General features: G+C 43.6%; 1 protein-coding gene across 1 annotated transcript in view; it reads left to right on the top strand.

The window, feature by feature from the left end:
* Positions 1-332: 332 nt before the first annotated feature.
* Positions 333-18,453, top strand: part of INTS9 (integrator complex subunit 9) — a 57,905-nt gene continuing 39,784 nt past the window's right edge. Inside the window, exons 1-6 of the mRNA XM_026041383.1 lie at positions 333-392; positions 4,318-4,445; positions 8,747-8,807; positions 10,849-10,911; positions 14,309-14,448; positions 15,955-16,041. Coding sequence (XP_025897168.1) covers positions 384-392; positions 4,318-4,445; positions 8,747-8,807; positions 10,849-10,911; positions 14,309-14,448; positions 15,955-16,041 — 488 coding nt within the window. The 5' untranslated portion in view covers positions 333-383. The remainder of the gene's footprint in view (positions 393-4,317; positions 4,446-8,746; positions 8,808-10,848; positions 10,912-14,308; positions 14,449-15,954; positions 16,042-18,453) is intronic.

The raw sequence follows: 18,453 nt of genomic DNA on the forward strand, positions 1-18,453 counted from the left end.
TGGCTCAATCACACCCGACGGGCTGTCTTTGTCTGTGTGACAAGCGCCATGTTGATATCAACATCCGAGCTCCCACCTGCCGCCGCTGGGACACCCTGGGACTTGTAGTTCCTCCCTCCCCGGGGGGCGGGGGGAGCCTCGGGGCCGGGACTACAACTCCCGGCACGCCCCGCGGCGCGCCCATGGAGCGCGGGGCGAAGCGCGGAGCGGACTACCACTCCCAGCATGCCTCGGGAGCGGGCTCGGCCATGACTTCATCCTGGGAGGGATGGGGACTACAAGTCCCATAGTGCTCCGCGGCGGGGAGGTGGGGGGTAGGCAGGAAGCGCTGGCGGGGAGGGAGGGGGGACAGGATTGTCCCTGTAAATAGAGCCGGGTAAAGCATGAAGCTGGTGAGTCCCTGTAGTTAGGGGCGCTCTGAGGGAAGGGGGGAAGCCGAGGCAATGGGGGAGAGAGGAGGGAACCCTCCCCGCCCGGCGGGTGGTGGTGGGGAACGTCGCGGTGCTCCCGCGGCGGCCGTTTAACGGTCGCCGAGGCGCCGGGCGCGAGGCCGCCGCGGGGCTGAAGGGCCCGCGAGCAGCCGGGGCGCCCCGTTCCTCCATCGCCGCCTGTGGTCTGCGCGCAGCCTGGGCTTGGGGGGCGGTATATCCAGTTAAACAGCGGGATTTGGGAGGAGGAGGACGACAAGGAGGTGTTTTAGTTTCTCGCTATCCTCGAACGTGAAGCATCACCGCAGAGCAGGATCGGAGCCTGCCCATGGCACGCACAGCTCCTACTCTCCATAAATACCAATAACCCTCCATGGTTCATAGTAGACCCCTTATCCTCTTTTATCATTCCTACGATGTTCATACATACAGGCCATAGCTTTGCACTATGATCCTAACAAATGTTTTGGCTTGAATAGTATCATATTTTAAAGGGAAAGTTATCACAAAATGTGCTGCCCATGTTACTGACACCTGCTGTATAAATCTCCTTTTTAAACCATGTTAAGTTTTCCAGGGTCTTTGCATCCAGCCACTCGTTCCTATTCCAGGAGGAACTGCCTTGTTGCACTTGACATGCTGCAATTCTCCACCTGCCAGTGAAAACTGAACGYGCTTTCAAAATTTCGCAGTATTCATTTTATAGTTACCCTGCCATTAGATGTGTGAGTGTCTCTCGCTTTTGAAACTCTGCAGTTTGTCTTGAGGAAGATGCAGAGAAGTGGCCCGAAATTTGAGATTTCTTTGGTGACTTCTGGTAAAGCACCAGCTGCAGTGCAAGTGGGTAAAATTAGTGCAGGAGGCAGGTGGCTGAAGAGCTTGATCCTACCTAATCTTGTGTATGTGACTTAGCCTCTCTGTGTGCATGAACACAACCATTGGGACAAGCTCTGCAAAGCTAAGCAGTTAAGTATGTGGTCATAGAGATCAATATAATGCATGACAAAAAACAAGCTGAGAAATCTTTAAATGAAAACYGTGATGGAAGTGCAGATTCTCTGTAATGTCTGCATGCTGAGAAGCAAAACCCATCCCCTTGTAGGAGGGCAGAGGGGAGATGAGGTGAGAGAAATATAAGCTGTCTGAAATCTTTATTGTAATATTTTTAGGCTTGTCTACAAACTTGGAGGCCAGATCAGAGTCTTCATCTTGCATTTGCCTTGAATTGTGGCTGATACTGTGCAGGGAGGAGTTGGATGCTGTTACATTCTCTTTTGTCGTATAYTTGGTCTGAATTTGGAAGAACAAGTTATAGGTAAAAGTCTCTGGACTTGAGTTCAGTGAAAATGGGAGACTCCTGCATATTCTAATGTGCTTTGACTCAGGCAAACCCAGTTGCAAACTCGCCCCTAGATTTTAAGCTAGCATGTGGTAATAATACGAGAAAAGCTTTGCAATCTGTGTCAACTCCAGTAAAAATTCAAAGCACTGCCTTAAACCTACAAAATCTGCGGTGTTTGAGAGCTGCTAGTCTGAGACTTGGAGCCTTTTCTCTGTCACTTTGCCATGAATGAGATCACCAGAGACTTGAGCACTCTGCTCACCAAGAGCCTTTCTCTAGGAKAGTTTTGGTTTCGGGTTTTGCGATTAACCCCTCGTCTCAGTCTCTTTGCACCTCACTCTGTCAAACCATCCCATTTATGAAGCCTGTCAAGGATGTTGTGAGCTGAGGTGGGCATAATTATAGTATTTCCTATGTGTTTTGTGGCCTTTTTCCATTACTGGTTTTTAACTAGGAGGATAAGCACCTGTTGTGTTAGCTGCGCTCATCATCAGTCAGAAAGGAAGAAAGAAAGAAGCAAATCCTAGTGCAAAAAGGACTTGCATTTTAGGCAGATGAGGAATATTAGCAACTGGAGTTCCTAGACATATTTTAAACAGTAACAGCTATAGTTTGCATGGGAAATAATTTATCACATTTATAGCACCTGAAGAGATTAATATGATGCAGACATTATGATTGCTGGATTTATACCCAAAACAATCTAATTATTCAGGCCCAGAAATGTCATGTGTGCAAATAGCTGCACAGCATATATGAAGTTTTTTGGGTCATTTTTCCTGAATCTGATAGAAAGAATTCACTGACATGCAGGAATCCGCTTACAGCTTGGCAGTGAAATATAGATTATAGTAGATGCTGTTACAGAAGGAAAGAGGAGAATTTTCCAGTTAACTTGCAGATGTCTTAGGCATGATCTGAGTCATGATCTGAGTGATTTAAAAAAGAGCAAGAAAGTGCTCTGCTGATGAAAGTGGTGATATTTCACTGCTTTTCATTTTATTATTACCAATAGTTTAGAAGCTATAAAAATAATTWAGATTTCTCCTCCTCGTTTCTTTCTGTTTGCTTCATTTTACTTCMTTTTCATTTACTTCATTTGTTCCTTCAGTTGTCAAAGTTCTGGCCTGGTGAAAACTCAATTTCACCTGCAAATTTTGCATTCACAAATCCTTACATATATTTCCGCTCTTCTACTAGCTTGGTTTCTAAAGGTTTTCTTGAATTGCAAGCAAGCATAATGTCACTTTTTAATAATTAAGGCTTCATGAATCTCAAAGCAAAAGTCTTTGCAATTAATTTACTATTTGGGGTTTAATAGCTTTTTAGTATTTAAACATAAGTGAAAACTGCTTTTTTTGATGAATGTATGTAAATAGGCTCCTTGGGAGTTGTTAATCCAAACAGTTGCACTCCTGTGCTAATGTATTATGAGCAGAGGTAGAAAATAAAATGATGAATCTACCTTCTTTCCACTTAGCAGAATGAAGGGTAGGAAACAAGCATAAGTGTAAATGACTTAGAAAATGACCTAAACTGTTTTTATATTCAAAGCAGCACATGGGCAACCAATTGATATTTTTAATCTTATTTAGACCCCTCCTGAATTTCAAATCCAAGTTTGACCGTCCGAGAGTTGCCGTGATGCAGACATCCAAACTCTTGTATTTGAGATGCAAAATCTCCCATTCTTGCAGTCCTTGAAGATGCACTGAATTCCCTGCCAAAAAGACACTTGCACATTAAGCTTGCCACACTCTATGGAAACATTTAGTTTTTCACTCCCACTTATTAAAGACGACATTTTTTATTCACTTTTCTCATTTCAAAGCTTCAACCGCTTGTGTTCATTGTTAAGTATTTGCCTTTCTCCATGCAAGATGACTGCATCTGGATGTCACTGAGTGTCCCTGTACATAACCTGCTTACTGGCTCATTAACCTGGAAAGCATTTGGGATTTTTCAGTACACAAACCCCCCATTCAGGTAGTGCTGACCAGGCCCTGGGGTTTCCTGTTTGCCTTTTGCAAGACAAAAGGCAGGTAAGAGCCTGTCCCAGAGCTGTTGCTTCTGTGCACATGCCCAGCTGAGCTGCAGGAGCCGTGGGCTGCTCCTTGTTTGTGTGATTAGCCTGATTGCTTTAGGAAATAAATCTTGGAGGCCGTAGAACTTCTCTCCCTCCCTTTCCTCCCCAAGCAATATTCACGTTCTCCAGCTGATTTCCACCAAGTTCAGGACTGAGTTGGAAAGATACTGGTTCCGTAGGAGTTTTGTAGAAATAGGTGGTGTTTAGAGGAGGGGRGCTATGTTATTTTCTCACCTCTTGTTAAGATCAGAAAAACTGGACTGAAGAGAATCTGCCTCTTAATACCTTAGTATGGGAAAAATGCCTGTGAACCCGCACAGCTGTGAGACAAGCGCTTGTGGAAAACCAGATTTCATTTTGAAACTATATTTTGTTAAAAAACAGGAGAAAAATACCATTGTCAGGCCTGTGGCTGTGTTGATAAAGCTCACAGTTAACTTACTCTCCTGTTCTCCTTTCAGTACTGCCTCTCAGGACATCCAACGTTACCATGCAACGTGCTCAAGTTCAAATCCACCACCATCATGTTGGATTGCGGGCTGGATATGACATCTACCCTCAATTTCCTTCCCTTGCCACTGGTTCAGAGGTAGGTTCTGTGGCCTGTCAGCACTTAGGCTGGGTCTTCTTGGGTTGCAGTTGAAGTACTCCGCGTGAAACGGGGAGCTGGAAGGAGGGAGCAGATGAGCACAAATGAGCAGCATCATCTGATATCATAAATAGACTTTGTTCACTTAAAAATTCTCTTTATCAAAATAACGTCCTTTGGCTCGGTAGACGGAAGACGTTTTATGGATTTATTGATTGGTTTTTCGAGATAATTTATTCTGAGCTTCAGTAAAGTATTGCTGCAACTGCTCAGCACAAGTGAGGTCACATATCTGTCATCTTTCTGGCTTCTTCATGCAAGATGAGATAAATGGGTAACTGAGATGGAGTGCGTGGAGCCCAGTAAGCAGCGTTTAACCACCCTCTGCTCAGGCTTTTCTTCAGAGCGTGGATAATGCAAAGAAAAACTGCACTTATCAGTCTTCATCAGCCAGCTTGATGGCATAATTGTCCTCTTTTWAAAAAATAAATAATTAAAAGGGCAGTGCAGCTGGACACAGGAATGGAATGGCAGGGAGATTATGCTGTTTGCCCAGAATTCCATATAAAACAGAGGACTGAATTTCAGGACTGAATCCTGAAATTAAAGACTCCTTCAATCCCACAACTGCGGAGTATTCTGTTCCCAGATTTATAGCTGGATTTGGATGTTCATTTAAATGGTTTATATCTTGCATAAGATGGAACAAGTTACAAAAAATGTGGCTTGAGGAAGTGGGTGTGAGTAATTCCTTGGTGATAGGAAACTAGTGAGAGTTTGGTATCCATGAGCCACAAAAATGTTGCTTGTTTCGGGCTCAGGGGAGGTTATGGGACCAAAGGGAGCTCCATAACTGACCTAAACCTAAAGTTTAAGGTTTAAAACCTAAATGAGGTTTTAAATGAGGTTAAAGCAGTTGTCCAGCACCTCCTGTCAGTTTTGTCTTCTTGGAGATGAAAAGAACAGACAACAAATTCAGCATTCTGTGAAACATGGAGCTCCAGATTTGGTCTGGAGAAGGCAACAGGTACCACAAGGCACATCAGTGCAGTATCTGATTTTTGTCCCATTCTAAATTTTGTCCCATTCTAAAATGTAAATACATTTACATTCTAAAATGTAAATACATACATACATAGCAAAAATACATTTGCTAACAAGAAAAATTGGAGGCAGTAGTAAATTTTAAGAGGTTCCTGAAAAATTGGGGAGTTCAGGCACAGCCAGAGATGCATTGCATTGCTCTCCCTGCCTCCATCCAGTGTCTCCTTCCATCCTTCCCTGTCCCCCCTTCCCCARTGCCAGTACAAAAAATAAAAATAATAATAAAAAAGGAAACAAAGCGGAATAAATAGAAAAATTAGGGGATGGAACAAAAGCTTAACAGGTTCTTTAGAAGGCAGGCAGGGCTCCCTGGGGGTATGCGAGCAGTGTCTGCTAATAGCAGACCCTGGGAGCGAGCAGCCAAATTGCAGGTCACAACCTGGAATTCCCCCAGTACCTCCAGAATGTCTGCCCTGAAATGACTCAAACTCAATACGGAAGGATGTTGGATTTGACCCCTGATGGCCCCGTAGAATAGGAGCAAACAGTTGGATTTAAATCCAATCAATCTTGTCTGTGAAGTGATTGAACGCCCCTTGCAGCAAGAGTTGTCCGAAACGCATGGACTTGGGCAAGAAATTGATCTCTTTGGTACTCCACAAAACAGATGTGCTGCAGGGAGTTACAGAAACGCTGAAGAAAGTCAAAGACGAACGTGATTGTAGCTAGAAAGTCCCGRTATCTCTGTAGTGCTTTAGTTAGTGCCATTTTATGCCTGGTTTCTCTTACCAGGATGCCTGAACCCATCTCCAGGGTGTATTAGCAACACAATGGGCCTGGATGATGGAGACATTATCGCTGGTTTCCAGGTGAGAGACCAAAGGTGGCACCTGAGGTCTCGCATGAAACTTGTAGCAGAGCAAGAGCTTGAAATAGGACTCAGATCTTAGGCTGTTAACAGCTCTTTTTCCTCTTACAGGYAGGAATGTTTCCTCTTGCACCTAAAGATGGACCCTTTTGAAACCTTGACCTTGGTAGGAGAGAGCTTCTCCCCGCTATTTTTTAATCTCCCCAGAATTGGACCAGTGAAGCATTTGATCTGTAAAGCCACTGTTAGCACTGCAGAGATGCCCTGATTTTAACCTCTGTGGAGCAGAAAGGTGTAACCTTAGAGAGGATCTTTGCAGGGCTGCTGTAGCCTGTGTCCTGCCCGGCATGGGACTCTCCTTGAGCAAACATTTTGAGAACTTGTGCTTTAATCTGCGAGAGCCGAAAGAGCTGTAGTGTTTGGCTCATTAAAGGAGTCCTTTACTCTTCAAAAAGGCCCATCAAAAGGCATTTAGATCCCCCCTCCTTCCGGAAATGGCAGTCTGTGTTCTCACCAAGCAGTGGTAAATGTGCAAAATTCCTGCAGCTGCCAAACACTTCATGCCAGTTCATGTACTTCAGAGCGAGTTTGTCAGCTGGAATTTTCTCCCCTATGCCAAAGTCAAATGCAAAGTGGCAAAATGAACATGTGGGAAGCTCTTAACCTTTCCTGTCTAGCAGTGACACGCTTGCTCACATTATTTATGTGACAGTTCTAGCTATTTTGGATTAATCAATCACTCCATTACAATGTCAAAACTATGTCTGCAGAAACTTTACCTTGGCTTCAAGGTAAAGAGTCCTTTCTTCCCCGTGTCACTTGCTCCACTTTCAGCCACATTCTCAGGACCCATCTCCTGATTTCACTTCCCTTGACAAGGTTGTCCACACTTCTGTAGATACCAGGGTTAATACCAGGCAACGGTGCTGTCTCCCCATGAACAAGGAAGAACACAGTGGGCTAAATCTGGAGGAATTCAACCCTCGCATCCAAGGAAGTATATTCCCCTCTGCCTTGTGCTGTTGAGGCCACACAAGGGACACTGGGCTCAGGATTGTGTCCCCAGTTCAAGAGAGATGGCAGAAGCTAGAGAGGGTATTCGAGAAGCTCCAAGATGGTCATGGCTCTGGAGCCCATTTGTTTATCCTGGCAGGGAGAAGGCCAGGGATGCTTATGGCAGCTCTCACATATGTGAAACAAAGYCACCAAGACAGCAAAGCCAAATTCTTCTCACCAATGGCAGACTGTAATATGCAGAGTGGCCACCAGCTTGAGATGCTCAGGTTGGACAGTACCCTCCTAGTGATAAAGTGCCTTGAAAAACCCTCCACAGATCCCCTGAGAGGCTCTGGAAACTGCCCCGGAGATGTGCAAGACTGGCTGGACAAAACCATGGRTGCAGTAGATGAGTGTTAGCTTAAAGTGAAGCTCGGGCCTAGTGATCTTTAGAGGTCCCTTCCAASCAACGTTTCTTTCCTCTCTCATCTGTCAAAGCTGTTGCACATAAGAGTGGYTTGTTCCTGCCTTCTGTCAGCTTTTCACTTAACTCTTCAGCTCATTCCAGGCAAACTTTCCTCAACCCCCTCTGTCTCCAAAACACTGCACCCAAATTGGGCTTTTGAACATGTCAGTGTGGGTACATTTATCCACACAGCTCTCCATGGCCAGGCTTTTTCAGAATTGCTTTTTGTCCTCAAAGGGGCTTTGCTCTTCTCTCGCATAGCCTCACCTGCTGCTTCTTGTTCACGAATCCTCCTGTTCTTACTTCTCTCCTCTCTTCAGTCCTTCAGATTCAACTTCCTTTTTTTCCTTCCTTGTGGTTTTTGGAGTACCAGTCTAGCTAGGTCTTTTACACTAATGTTAATCTGAACATAATATCCCTCTGAGACATTGAATCACCTCCTCTTTTCAAGATCTCAAGTTTAAATGCCCTTTTAGCAGATGATTTGCTACCTCTCCACAGAGTTTAGTGGAAAGCACTTGCAGATTTCATTGCAGCCAGGTTCTCTCTCAAAATCTGAAGTAGTCGCAGAACTAGATTCCAGGTAAGTTCATTCTTCTAATTTTGTTTCCTTCCCTTTTTCATTCTTTGATTTTCCATGGATATGCTTAAATCYGTGCAGACAGTGATATACAGCTAAGTTAAAGGGTTATTCAAAAATCAAGTGTCAAAATAAATTATCAATAATCCTGAAGATAATAGTAGCAAGAGATATCATAACCACAATTTCTAATAGTTATTTCAGCAAACACTTAAGCTCATTGAAACTGTCTATTTTATTGTTAGTTCCGGGGCACAGAGATGATGTATGACACCAAATGCAAAGTCTGTGCTTAATGAATAGTAATGATATTGTTTGTTTTTTTTTTTCTCTCTCTCTCTCTGCAGCCCCAGGCTCTCAAAACTTCCAGGTTGGATTTTGAAAGATGGAAGCACGTTTCTGGACAAGGTAATGTACTGGTTAGATGGTTAGAATTTTCTTGCCATGCAAAAAGCCATCTGACAGATTTGAAGTCTGCACTACAGGAACAATAATTCCATGGTGACTCATTGCAAAGTTTTCACTTTGCACCGGTATCGGCCAGGATGTCCTTGTGGAGCAGAACCTTTTGAAACAAAATGCTAATAGCAACTTGAGGCTTCCAGTCCTCAGAGGYGGCCTAGCTTTTTAAAAAATCCTTTTAAAATGCAGAATTTGTCAGTATGAATATTTCCTTATTTCACAGAGCTCCATAAATAATAGCACTTTGCCTTTGTGCAGTATCTTTTATCCAACAATCTCATTTTTCTGACACTAAAACTTCATAGCTTACTTGTAAATTAGGTTAGGATCATCTCCCACTTTTTTTTTTTTTTGTGAGAGGAAAAGGAAGAGAAAGTGAATGGTTTGCCCATGGGAGGTCTGGGACAAAGGAAAAGCATGACTTTGGCCTCTGTAGAAGTCAACGTGTGTTCTGCCAGTGGACGTAGCAGGGAGGATTTTATCTTCAGCCTCTTAATTCTAAGACACAGGCCTTACCCAGCTGCACCAGACACACAAAATCTTTCTTTGTTTCTCCTTCTTTTCATTACGTTAGTTTTGTAGCCAGAATTTATCTGGGACTTCAACTGAAAGTAGACAGTGCAGCATGCAGCTCGGACTGCTATAGAGGCACAATGAGCATAAAATATGTCAGATGTTAGTAAAATAGGCAGATACATTTCAGATGTATGTAGCAATAGATATCAGTAGAACAAGTACTGTTTTAATAGACTGCTCTCCAACTATGTGAACATTAAAGGGAAAACAGTAATAATAGATGCTTTTGTAGGGGCCTTTGAGATGGACAGAACTGGTGGATGGATTTTTGCAGCAAGGAAGCTGAAGATCACAGATTAAAGACCTGATTTTTCTTCTCACTGGAAACAAAAGAAACTGGATAGGCAGCACTTCTGTTAGTAAAATAGCAACAACTCTATTGAGCCCCCATGCTAACTGGGAATTGCAGAGCTACAGAGGCTACAGAGCTGCCCAGCTTGAGTTCCCTGAAACTCATTTCTCCTAAAACTCAGCCTTGTGGCCCTTCAGAGCCCACAGCCTTCAAAAATACCTGTCTGTCTCCCTATCTTCTACACTCAAATCACAGCAGAACCTGCACAGACCATATTCTGCCCAAAGAACTGATAGGCTGTCAGTAACTTTGTACATGATGTTTTTACATTTCTCTGGTACTACAGTATATGCACAGGAGATTCTCCAAGTTGCTGCAGTGTCAACGGAAATCGTATTTTAGAAATTCAAAAGCAGCATCTCTTTCTTTCACCTTGACCATTGTAACCGCTTGGAATGGCAAATACTCTGACCCATGCTGGAAAAAGSAGGGGAAAGGAGTCAAAGGAGGATGTTTTATCATGTCGGGTGGACATTTCTGTTTCCGCGCTCGCTGCATGGCAGTTATAAAACTTAAGTTCTGGAGAGACATTGAAATTCACTGCGATCTAGTTTTAATCATTTTGAACTCCCCTGAGATGAGGTTAGGAGACTTCTGCCACTAGATGTAATTGCTCATTCGTTATTAGTTGGCAGGTGCAGTGTAATTATTAAGAATTGGATTCAGTCTTTATTTCTGTCATCTGAAGCTGGCTGAGACCACTTGCTTTTGGGACGAACAAAGAAAGTATCTGCAGAAGATGGCCAAGAGTGGGTGACAGGTAACCTGTGAGGTGTGTTAGGATTAGATTCGAGAATATTATTGTTTTGATTTTTTCCTTACATAATCCKCAAGAATGGGGCTGTTCATTTGACAAGAATTTCTAAGCCTTGGCCTCATAAGAAGAGAGGAAGAAAATAGAGAATCAGGAATCCGGTAGTGATAAATCTGACAAGAAGTGCTACAGAGAGCTTAGATGCCCTGAAAGATGTTTAGTAAACAGTGGARGGCACCCTTATGTATAATCCAGGTTGTATTTTTGTTTGTCATCCCTTGTCCATTGATGTCCTTCTCTCACAGGAACTCAAGGAGTGCTCTGGCCACGTGTTCGTAGACTCTGTTCCTGAGTTCTGTTTGCCAGAGGTGAGTTTAATCCAAACCTTAATGAAAAATATGACTCCATTCAGGCACGCAGGACAAATTTGCTAAATTACTATTACCAGATCCGTGCTAATTTGTTACCGCTTAGTAAACTAATACTGAAATCTCTGTGTTGTTAAGATGGCTCTTCTATTTATTGGCGTTGGGAAAAGTTGGAAACAGTTCTTTTAAACAATAGTTTTAGGACATCTAGGAGATCTAGCAGATCAGTATCTCGCAGAAGAACACAAAGGATCTGACTGTCCCTTTTTTATGGGCCTTCCAAAGACAATATGACGTGGCTTTGGCTGAGCTGGACTCAAATATGACAGGATGCATGTGCTGATCTAGATAAGAGCAATGAATGAAGACAAGAAAAGCTGCTTGTCTCTAGCTGCAGACCCTTGTCCTGCCTGGTGGAAGTCCCCAGGGAAACCTACAGTCTGATTAAGCTACTTTTTGGTTGCAGTCACACATGGTGTTCTGCCTGAAGCAAAATTGGGTTAAAAAATGACTGCCTGCCTAGCTATTAATTGCTGCCTCTTTGAGGGAGGATCCATACCCTTGTATCCACTTGCATAGCTGTACAAGTAGCTAATGGTCAGGCTGGTTTTGTCAAGAATACTTGGGTTTATAAAAAGGAAAGAAAGCCAAAAAGGCACTGAGCTTACACCCACTGATCAAGTGAATGCTGTGCATAGTTAACAGAGGTGAAAGAGTAAAAAGCTGTGCAGGGACTAATGAGGATGAATTTTAAGGAATAGTCTAGGGATAGGATCCTTTTTACTCACTATGGTCAGATTGTGATAACATCAGTTCCTGCATTTGATGTTGAGATGTTTTCTCTGTCTTTGAAAGACAGAAACAATTGCCCTTGGGCAGGGATTTTTTTTTTTCTGCCTGGGCTTGCTGACAGGAACTGCAAAGCACTCCTGGAAGGTTGCTGTCAGCTTGCTTGGGTTCTAGCAATGATGGTTTTGTCTGTTGATTCTTAGAAATTCACCATTTATGGCTTCTCATGCTGATTCTTTGAAGCAACCTGGCAGCTCTAGTACTGGTTTTGCCAAGTGGTATCAGCAGATCTGGGTAGAATTGGTGTTTTTTTTCCCAAGAGGATCAGACACAGTTCCATCACACACTCAAAAAAAAAAAACCTAAAACCCACAACAATAAAAAAAATCACATCTAATAATTCTGGAGTGCTGTCCTGTGGACAGYAAAGTAACAAGAAATAGAGAAACAGAGGCATTCCTGTAGCAGGGCTCTAGGAAGTATCCTTATACCCAGAAAGTGCTATTAGGTGCCAAACCTTGGGAAGGGTTGAGTGGTTGAGTTCAGTTCCCTGTGTTCCCTGAGACCGAGTGATCATCTGCCAGCTCTTTGGGTGCTCTTGCTGCTTACTTTGTTGGGCTGGAAAATAACCCACACCTTGARCTCTAAGCAGGACTGATGGAGAGTTCCTGCTTCATTGGGGTGCCAGGGTCATCACTGGATGTTTTCTAGCAGTCTGTGTCATAACTAGAATATAACAGGCAGCCACACATTACAGCTGTAGGGTTTCATAAACAGCCTCTYAGGTACTTCAGTTCCCAGAAGTTCCCAAAGATGCCAAGCATTCCCTACAGGCGGTAGGAATAGATCTGTTAGTGATACCTAGCTCTCCTCTCTTGCTTCACAGGCTCCCCTGGCTGGAGGTAGGTTCAGAAGTCATGACCAGCTGGGTGTGTGAGCAAAGTAGAGGTGTTGCTCTTGTGTGGCTCTAAGGAGCTGGTATGAAAGACATTTTGTCTTTGTCTCCTTCCACAGCTCTCCTTTTGAAGAAACTTGTCTGCCAAAGCAGCATGTTTGAGAATCATGGTATCACTTCCAGGAACACCGTTGCCAAAGAAAGCCAAATTTTGAATGTAGTCCAGAAGCCACAAGGTGATGAGAGGCTGCCTCAGCAGCGGAGTACACTTTCTCATGTCAGAGTGCAGGGTGCAGCCCTTTCTTTGCTGGCAGCCTTTGTGGTCTTCACATTTAGGAAACATTTTTAAACCTCTTCGGTTCATAGGCACTTTCAGGGAGATTGCTGCAGGGTCCCAGAGAATATTTTAGATTTGTTTTGATTTTGACACCCTTTTTTCCTTCTGTTAGTAAATGCTTCTAAGGTGCTGAGAAGTAGGACACTTAAATTTGGAAACTACTAGTCTGGATCTTGCACCTTGCCCACTTCTGATGGGTTGTTGTGCTGGGATTCRACCCGGTGCTGTGGGTGACTCCCTGTTTGATTCTGTATAGTCTAGACATGCCTGAAAAATGAACCTTGAACAGCCAGCTGGGTAGAAGCAGGTGTCAGCAGACTCCTTGATCCCATGTAACGTGTATTTGGCAAATTTGACGAGATAAAAAGGTCCCTGACATGAATCTAGGGGTGATATTTCACCCACTGGACCTTGGGATCATGTCTTCAACGTGGRCTGTGCTCATGGGTTGAAATCAGGCACACTTACATGGGAGTTAAGCAGCTTGTCACCAGAGCACGATGTCAGCCCTCTGTAAAGACGGGTGACCTACTTTCTTGCCATTTTTATTCAAATTGCTGGACCAAGTCTTGTAATCAGATAATATGTGCTTGATGAGTGTTGAATTCCATTAGCTGCTCTATAATAACTGAGTTAGAGGTCATATATCTTGTAAAGTTCTGACTTGACACCGTTTGTGTTAGAGCATTACCAGTAAATATTTCTAATTAAAATTCTTTTAACAATGTGTGAAATCTTCTCCTTTCGCTCTCGGAGCCGCTGTCTTAACTGTCACATCAAAACAGATTGGACCCACCCGTCTGTTTTGTGATATCAAACGAATGAGCGTAATCTCTTGCTGTAGAAAATGTGAATGATAACGGCGCCAAGCCTTTTTTGGGAAAAAAAATGTATGAATTATGCTAAGTATGTGAATAAATAGGATCTGCAGTCTCTTCTCTCATCCTTCAAGGGTCAGTACCATGTGCTGCATGAAGATCATGCGAGATCCCCTGCTAAACAGCTAATGCCCAAATTTTGGTGGCTGGGTGGAGTGTTTCCCCCTGCCCTATAAGACACATCAGTCTTATGATAAAAGTGTAATCAGAATATATCTCTCAACAGCAACCATTTCGTTACATGAAAGACACTCTCAGACTCTCATGGTGTGCTGCTCAGCTCTGAGGAAGGAACAATTTTGGATTTTTTTTTAGGTAATCTTGTTAATTTGAAGGAAACGTTCATCTTTAACTGCCGAAATACACCCCATTTGATTAGAGCAGCTGCATTTTTGCAATATCTAGCTAATTGCTTAAAAAAAAAGGAAGTCTTTTTCTGTCAGTGTTCAAACTGCACGAAAGGGTTACATGTTGCTTATCTCTTTCCTCTGTTTTCAGACTGAGCTGCTTGACCTCTCCACAGTAGACGTAATCTTGATCTCGAACTATCACTGCATGATGGCATTGCCTTATATCACAGAGTACACAGGATTCACTGGAACAGTGTATGCCACTGAGCCCACTGTTCAAATTGGCAGGTAAAAAGCCCCTTAATATTCTCTGCTCCTCTTACAGCCCTGCTAAGGAAAAGGTGTAAAGGACAATATGGGCAGAGAGTGGTGTCTAATGTTCCGAAGAGGCTCTTAGGCAGTAGCTGAAAGGCAGCCAAGTCTGTAGTGCTTAAAATGTGTTAACTCAGTATTTCCCAAGCTCTGGAACACGCCGGCTGCAGCCCTGGCTGCAGCTGCTTTGAGTCCAGGCAGGGCTTGGGATGTAGTAGGTCTTGAGTGGACTGAGACATCTTGAGCAGCACTTGCCATATGGCCAACTTCAAACCTTCAAAGCCCATGAATCAAAGGAGTCTCATCTCTGCTCCCATTAAACAAAAGGGGAAACACTCATCTCTCAAACAATATATGCCTTTAGGATGATTGTTCTGAAAGGGTGATAGTGTTTCATCCTTTGAAATCCATATATTTAAGCTTCCCTCCACATCATGTAAGGGAATTTAAATGATGTTTATTTCAAATAACAGTTGAGATTATTTTGTAAGCTGTTAACTCCAAAGAGGAGATGCTCTAGGAAAAACAGCATAAATATGAGACTGAAGTAGAAATGCAAGACCCAGCAATGATGTCAAAACTTCAAATTTGCTTATCCATTTTGAAGAATTTTCTTCCAAAAAAAGTTGTTTGATAGCTCAGCTCCCAGCAGTAAAGGCTGCAGGTTTGGACCTCAGATGTGTGCTGTGTGTACCTGGTGCAGAGCAGCTGCCCTGTTCAAAAATGAGAGACCAGAAATTAAAATTAGAGACGAGAAAATTAAACCCTCCTATCTGAACTACTGCTCCATAAGCACTTTAGAGTAGGAGCCTTTGTCACTAAAGGTCCTATACAAAATTCCCAGGGGTGATTATCCCTTTGTTACCAAACAAACCAAAACAGAAAGCCCTTGAAGGAAATTCTGTGGCATTCTGCAGTTAAATCCATTACTTCCCACCTTCCAGGGGAAGCACACATACAATTAAAAATGCTGTTCAGTACCAGGCAGTAAGATTCCAGTGAAGGCAGTAAGATTCCAGTGAAATCTGTAGTGCCTCTGTAGTGACATTTTTAATGCCTCACATATTTTTCTGTCTCAAAATGTGCAGTCGTAGAGGAGGAGAATTCACACTGCCAATGTGCTTGGCATCTCTTGGTGATAAGCAGGCATCAGCGACCAAGTGATGTCTCATTCCTTATGATAAGCAGTCAGTTACCTAGGAATCCCCTTGTATGACAAGAAGGAGCTTTGGGAATGCCCGTTGTCCTGTGAGTTTCCAAACAATCCGTATCCCAGTGGGCCTGATCCTTTGCTGTTGCAAGCAGAAAGTATTGGACCAGCCTGGAAGCAGGGAGAGTGTGGAGGGATGATTCCTGGGATGTTCTGAAGGAAGAGCCCCTCTTTAAAACTGCCTCRTGGCATGTGATGTTTTGGAAGCATTGAGGACAAAATTATCTCCTGCTCCTGCCTCTGATGGTCATTTAGTTGTGGTGTCTTTGCAGGCTTCTCATGGAAGAACTGGTGAATTCCATTGAACGGGTGCCAAAGGCTCAGTCTGCCTCCATGTGGAAGAACAAGGAGGTACAGAGGTAAGGAGCGACCCACTTGAGAATGGGACTGCCCTGAAATACTGGAACCCAACCAGTGCTTAGAGTTTTTCTTTCCTCTTTTCTTTCCTTTGCACGTTGCTGATCTTCCAAAAAACACACCAAATTCATTCTTGAAGAGAGACTTAGTGACACACAGTCCTCCTCTGGTCTTCCCTCGTRTAACTTAGATCCATGGTGGTGAATAAAAATTGCAAATTTTGTTGATAACATCTTAAAAAACATACTGGAATCAGCAAACTGTTTAAGCTTAAGCATGTTGTATTGGAATAATCTTCATTTAAATTAATATTTGCATTCAAGTTTGCTAAAATGCTAAGGAAGTCAAGCCACTGAGCTGTTGAAAGTCACTGGTAGCCAACCCTTCTGCAAYGTCACATGTCTTTCTTGCACTTGAACTCAGCGTTTCATTTTGTTGTTTTGCTTTGATTCAATCACACTTAAAAGCAATTTGAAATTTGTATGTAAAAAGGTGCTACAAATAGAGCTCTTGTATCACTAAGATTTTGAAAGCCTGTATAATCTGAAAATTATCAGTCCAGTTTATTAATTGCAGCTGATACTTTCCTTGCAAATAAATTGATTTTAGATTTACAACATGCTCTACAGAAGAGAAATTTTTGTTGCTAGCATCTTTTAAAAATAGGGCTGGTTAATTAGCAAGTTATTTTAAAAAGCTGGTTTTAGCATTTTTAATTGAGCTCTTATTTTCTATTCCTATTTCTTAATGTAGCTTGATTTAAAAGTCTTCTAAAAATGGATTTTCTCATATTTTGTAAAAGTAGTGTTGCCATTTMCCAGTAAAACAAAGCAAAGATTTTAAAAGTAGAAATTAAGATTTGCTTAGCCATGTATTGTGCTCCAGGCTAWGTACAATGTTAGCTCATCTTTGCAACTCATTTTCAGAGGGAGGTGAGTAAAACAGATGTAAAACAAAACTAAAGACAATGAAGTTGATCCAGATAATTATTCTTATTACATTAGTGCACGTGTTTTGTGCATGTGGTTTAAACGAGGGTCGTATATGTAGAACTCACTTAATGTTTCTTTCCCAGCGGTCCTGATTTAGAAAAAGTGCTCTCTACACTTGAGGTGTTGTTGACTCTTCCATAAGTGACCACAGAGAGGGGATCTTTGAAGGTACAAGGTGTAAGAGGCCACCTTGAGATAAACAGGACCAACCTTTCTGCCCATTTAGCAGACCTTTGTAGAGCGCAGAGCACTGGCAAAACACAAAGCACTTGGTTAGAAACTGTCACCACACAGCAGCTCCCTCAGCTTCCAGAGGAAAAATGCCTAACTTGCCCAAATATGAAACTGAGGCAAAGCAAAGAACCAGTGCTAGTGGGGATAGTCGAACCTAACTAATTACTTACCTAATTAGTAGACACACCCTGCAGATGTTCACTAAGTCTGCATAACATGGAGGTCCTGGATGAAGGGCTGGAGTGCTCCCTCAGCAAGTTTGCCGACGATACCAAACTGGGTGGAGTAGCTGATAGCCCTGAGGGCTGTGCTGCCATCCAGAGGGACCTGGACAGACTGGAGGACTGGGCGGTGAGAAACCTCATGAGGTTCAACAAGGGCAAGTGCAGGGTCCTGCACTTGGGGAGGAATAACCCTGGACACCAGTACAGATTAGGGGTGGACCTGCTGGAGAGCAGCCCCACAGAGAGGGACCTGGGTGTCATGGTGGACGACAAGTTGACCATGAGGCAGCAGTGTGCCCTGGTGGCCAAGAAGGCCAACGGGATCCTGGGATGCATTAAGAAGAGCGTCTCCAGCAGGTCGAGGGAAGTGATCATCCCCCTCTACTCAGCCCTGGTGAGGCCACATCTGGAGTACTGCGTCCAGTTCTGGGCTCCCCAGTACAAGAGGGATGTGGAGCTGCTGGAGAGAGTCCAGCGCAGGGCTACCAGGATGATCAGAGGCCTGGAACATCTGCCATATGAGCAAAGGCTGAGAGAGCTGGGCCTGTTCAGCCTGGAGAAGAGGAGGCTGAGGGGGGACCTGATCAGCGTGTATAAATACCTCAAGGGAGGCAGTGAGGAGGAGGGGGGCGGCCTCTTTTCAGTGGTGGGCAGGGATAGGACTAGAGGAAATGGCTTCAAACTGAAGCATCGGAAGTTCCACAGGAACTTAAGGAAGCATTTCTTCACTGTGAGGGTGACAAAGCACTGGAACAGGCTGCCCAGAGAGGTTGTGGAGTCTCCTTCTCTGGAGATCTTTAAAACCCGCTTGGATGCAGCCCTGTGCCACGTGCTCTAGGTGACCCTGTGTGAGTAGGGGGGTTGGACTCGATGACCTCTGAGGTCCCTTCCAACCTTCGGCATTCTATGATTCTATGATTCTAACATCAGCTCTGCCTTGTGGCTGCTCTGAACCTGTGTTGCC

The sequence above is a fragment of the Nothoprocta perdicaria genome, unplaced genomic scaffold (assembly GCF_003342845.1).
Source record: "Nothoprocta perdicaria isolate Ctin4 unplaced genomic scaffold, notPer1 scaffold_101, whole genome shotgun sequence".
Lineage (NCBI taxonomy): Eukaryota > Metazoa > Chordata > Aves > Tinamiformes > Tinamidae > Nothoprocta > Nothoprocta perdicaria.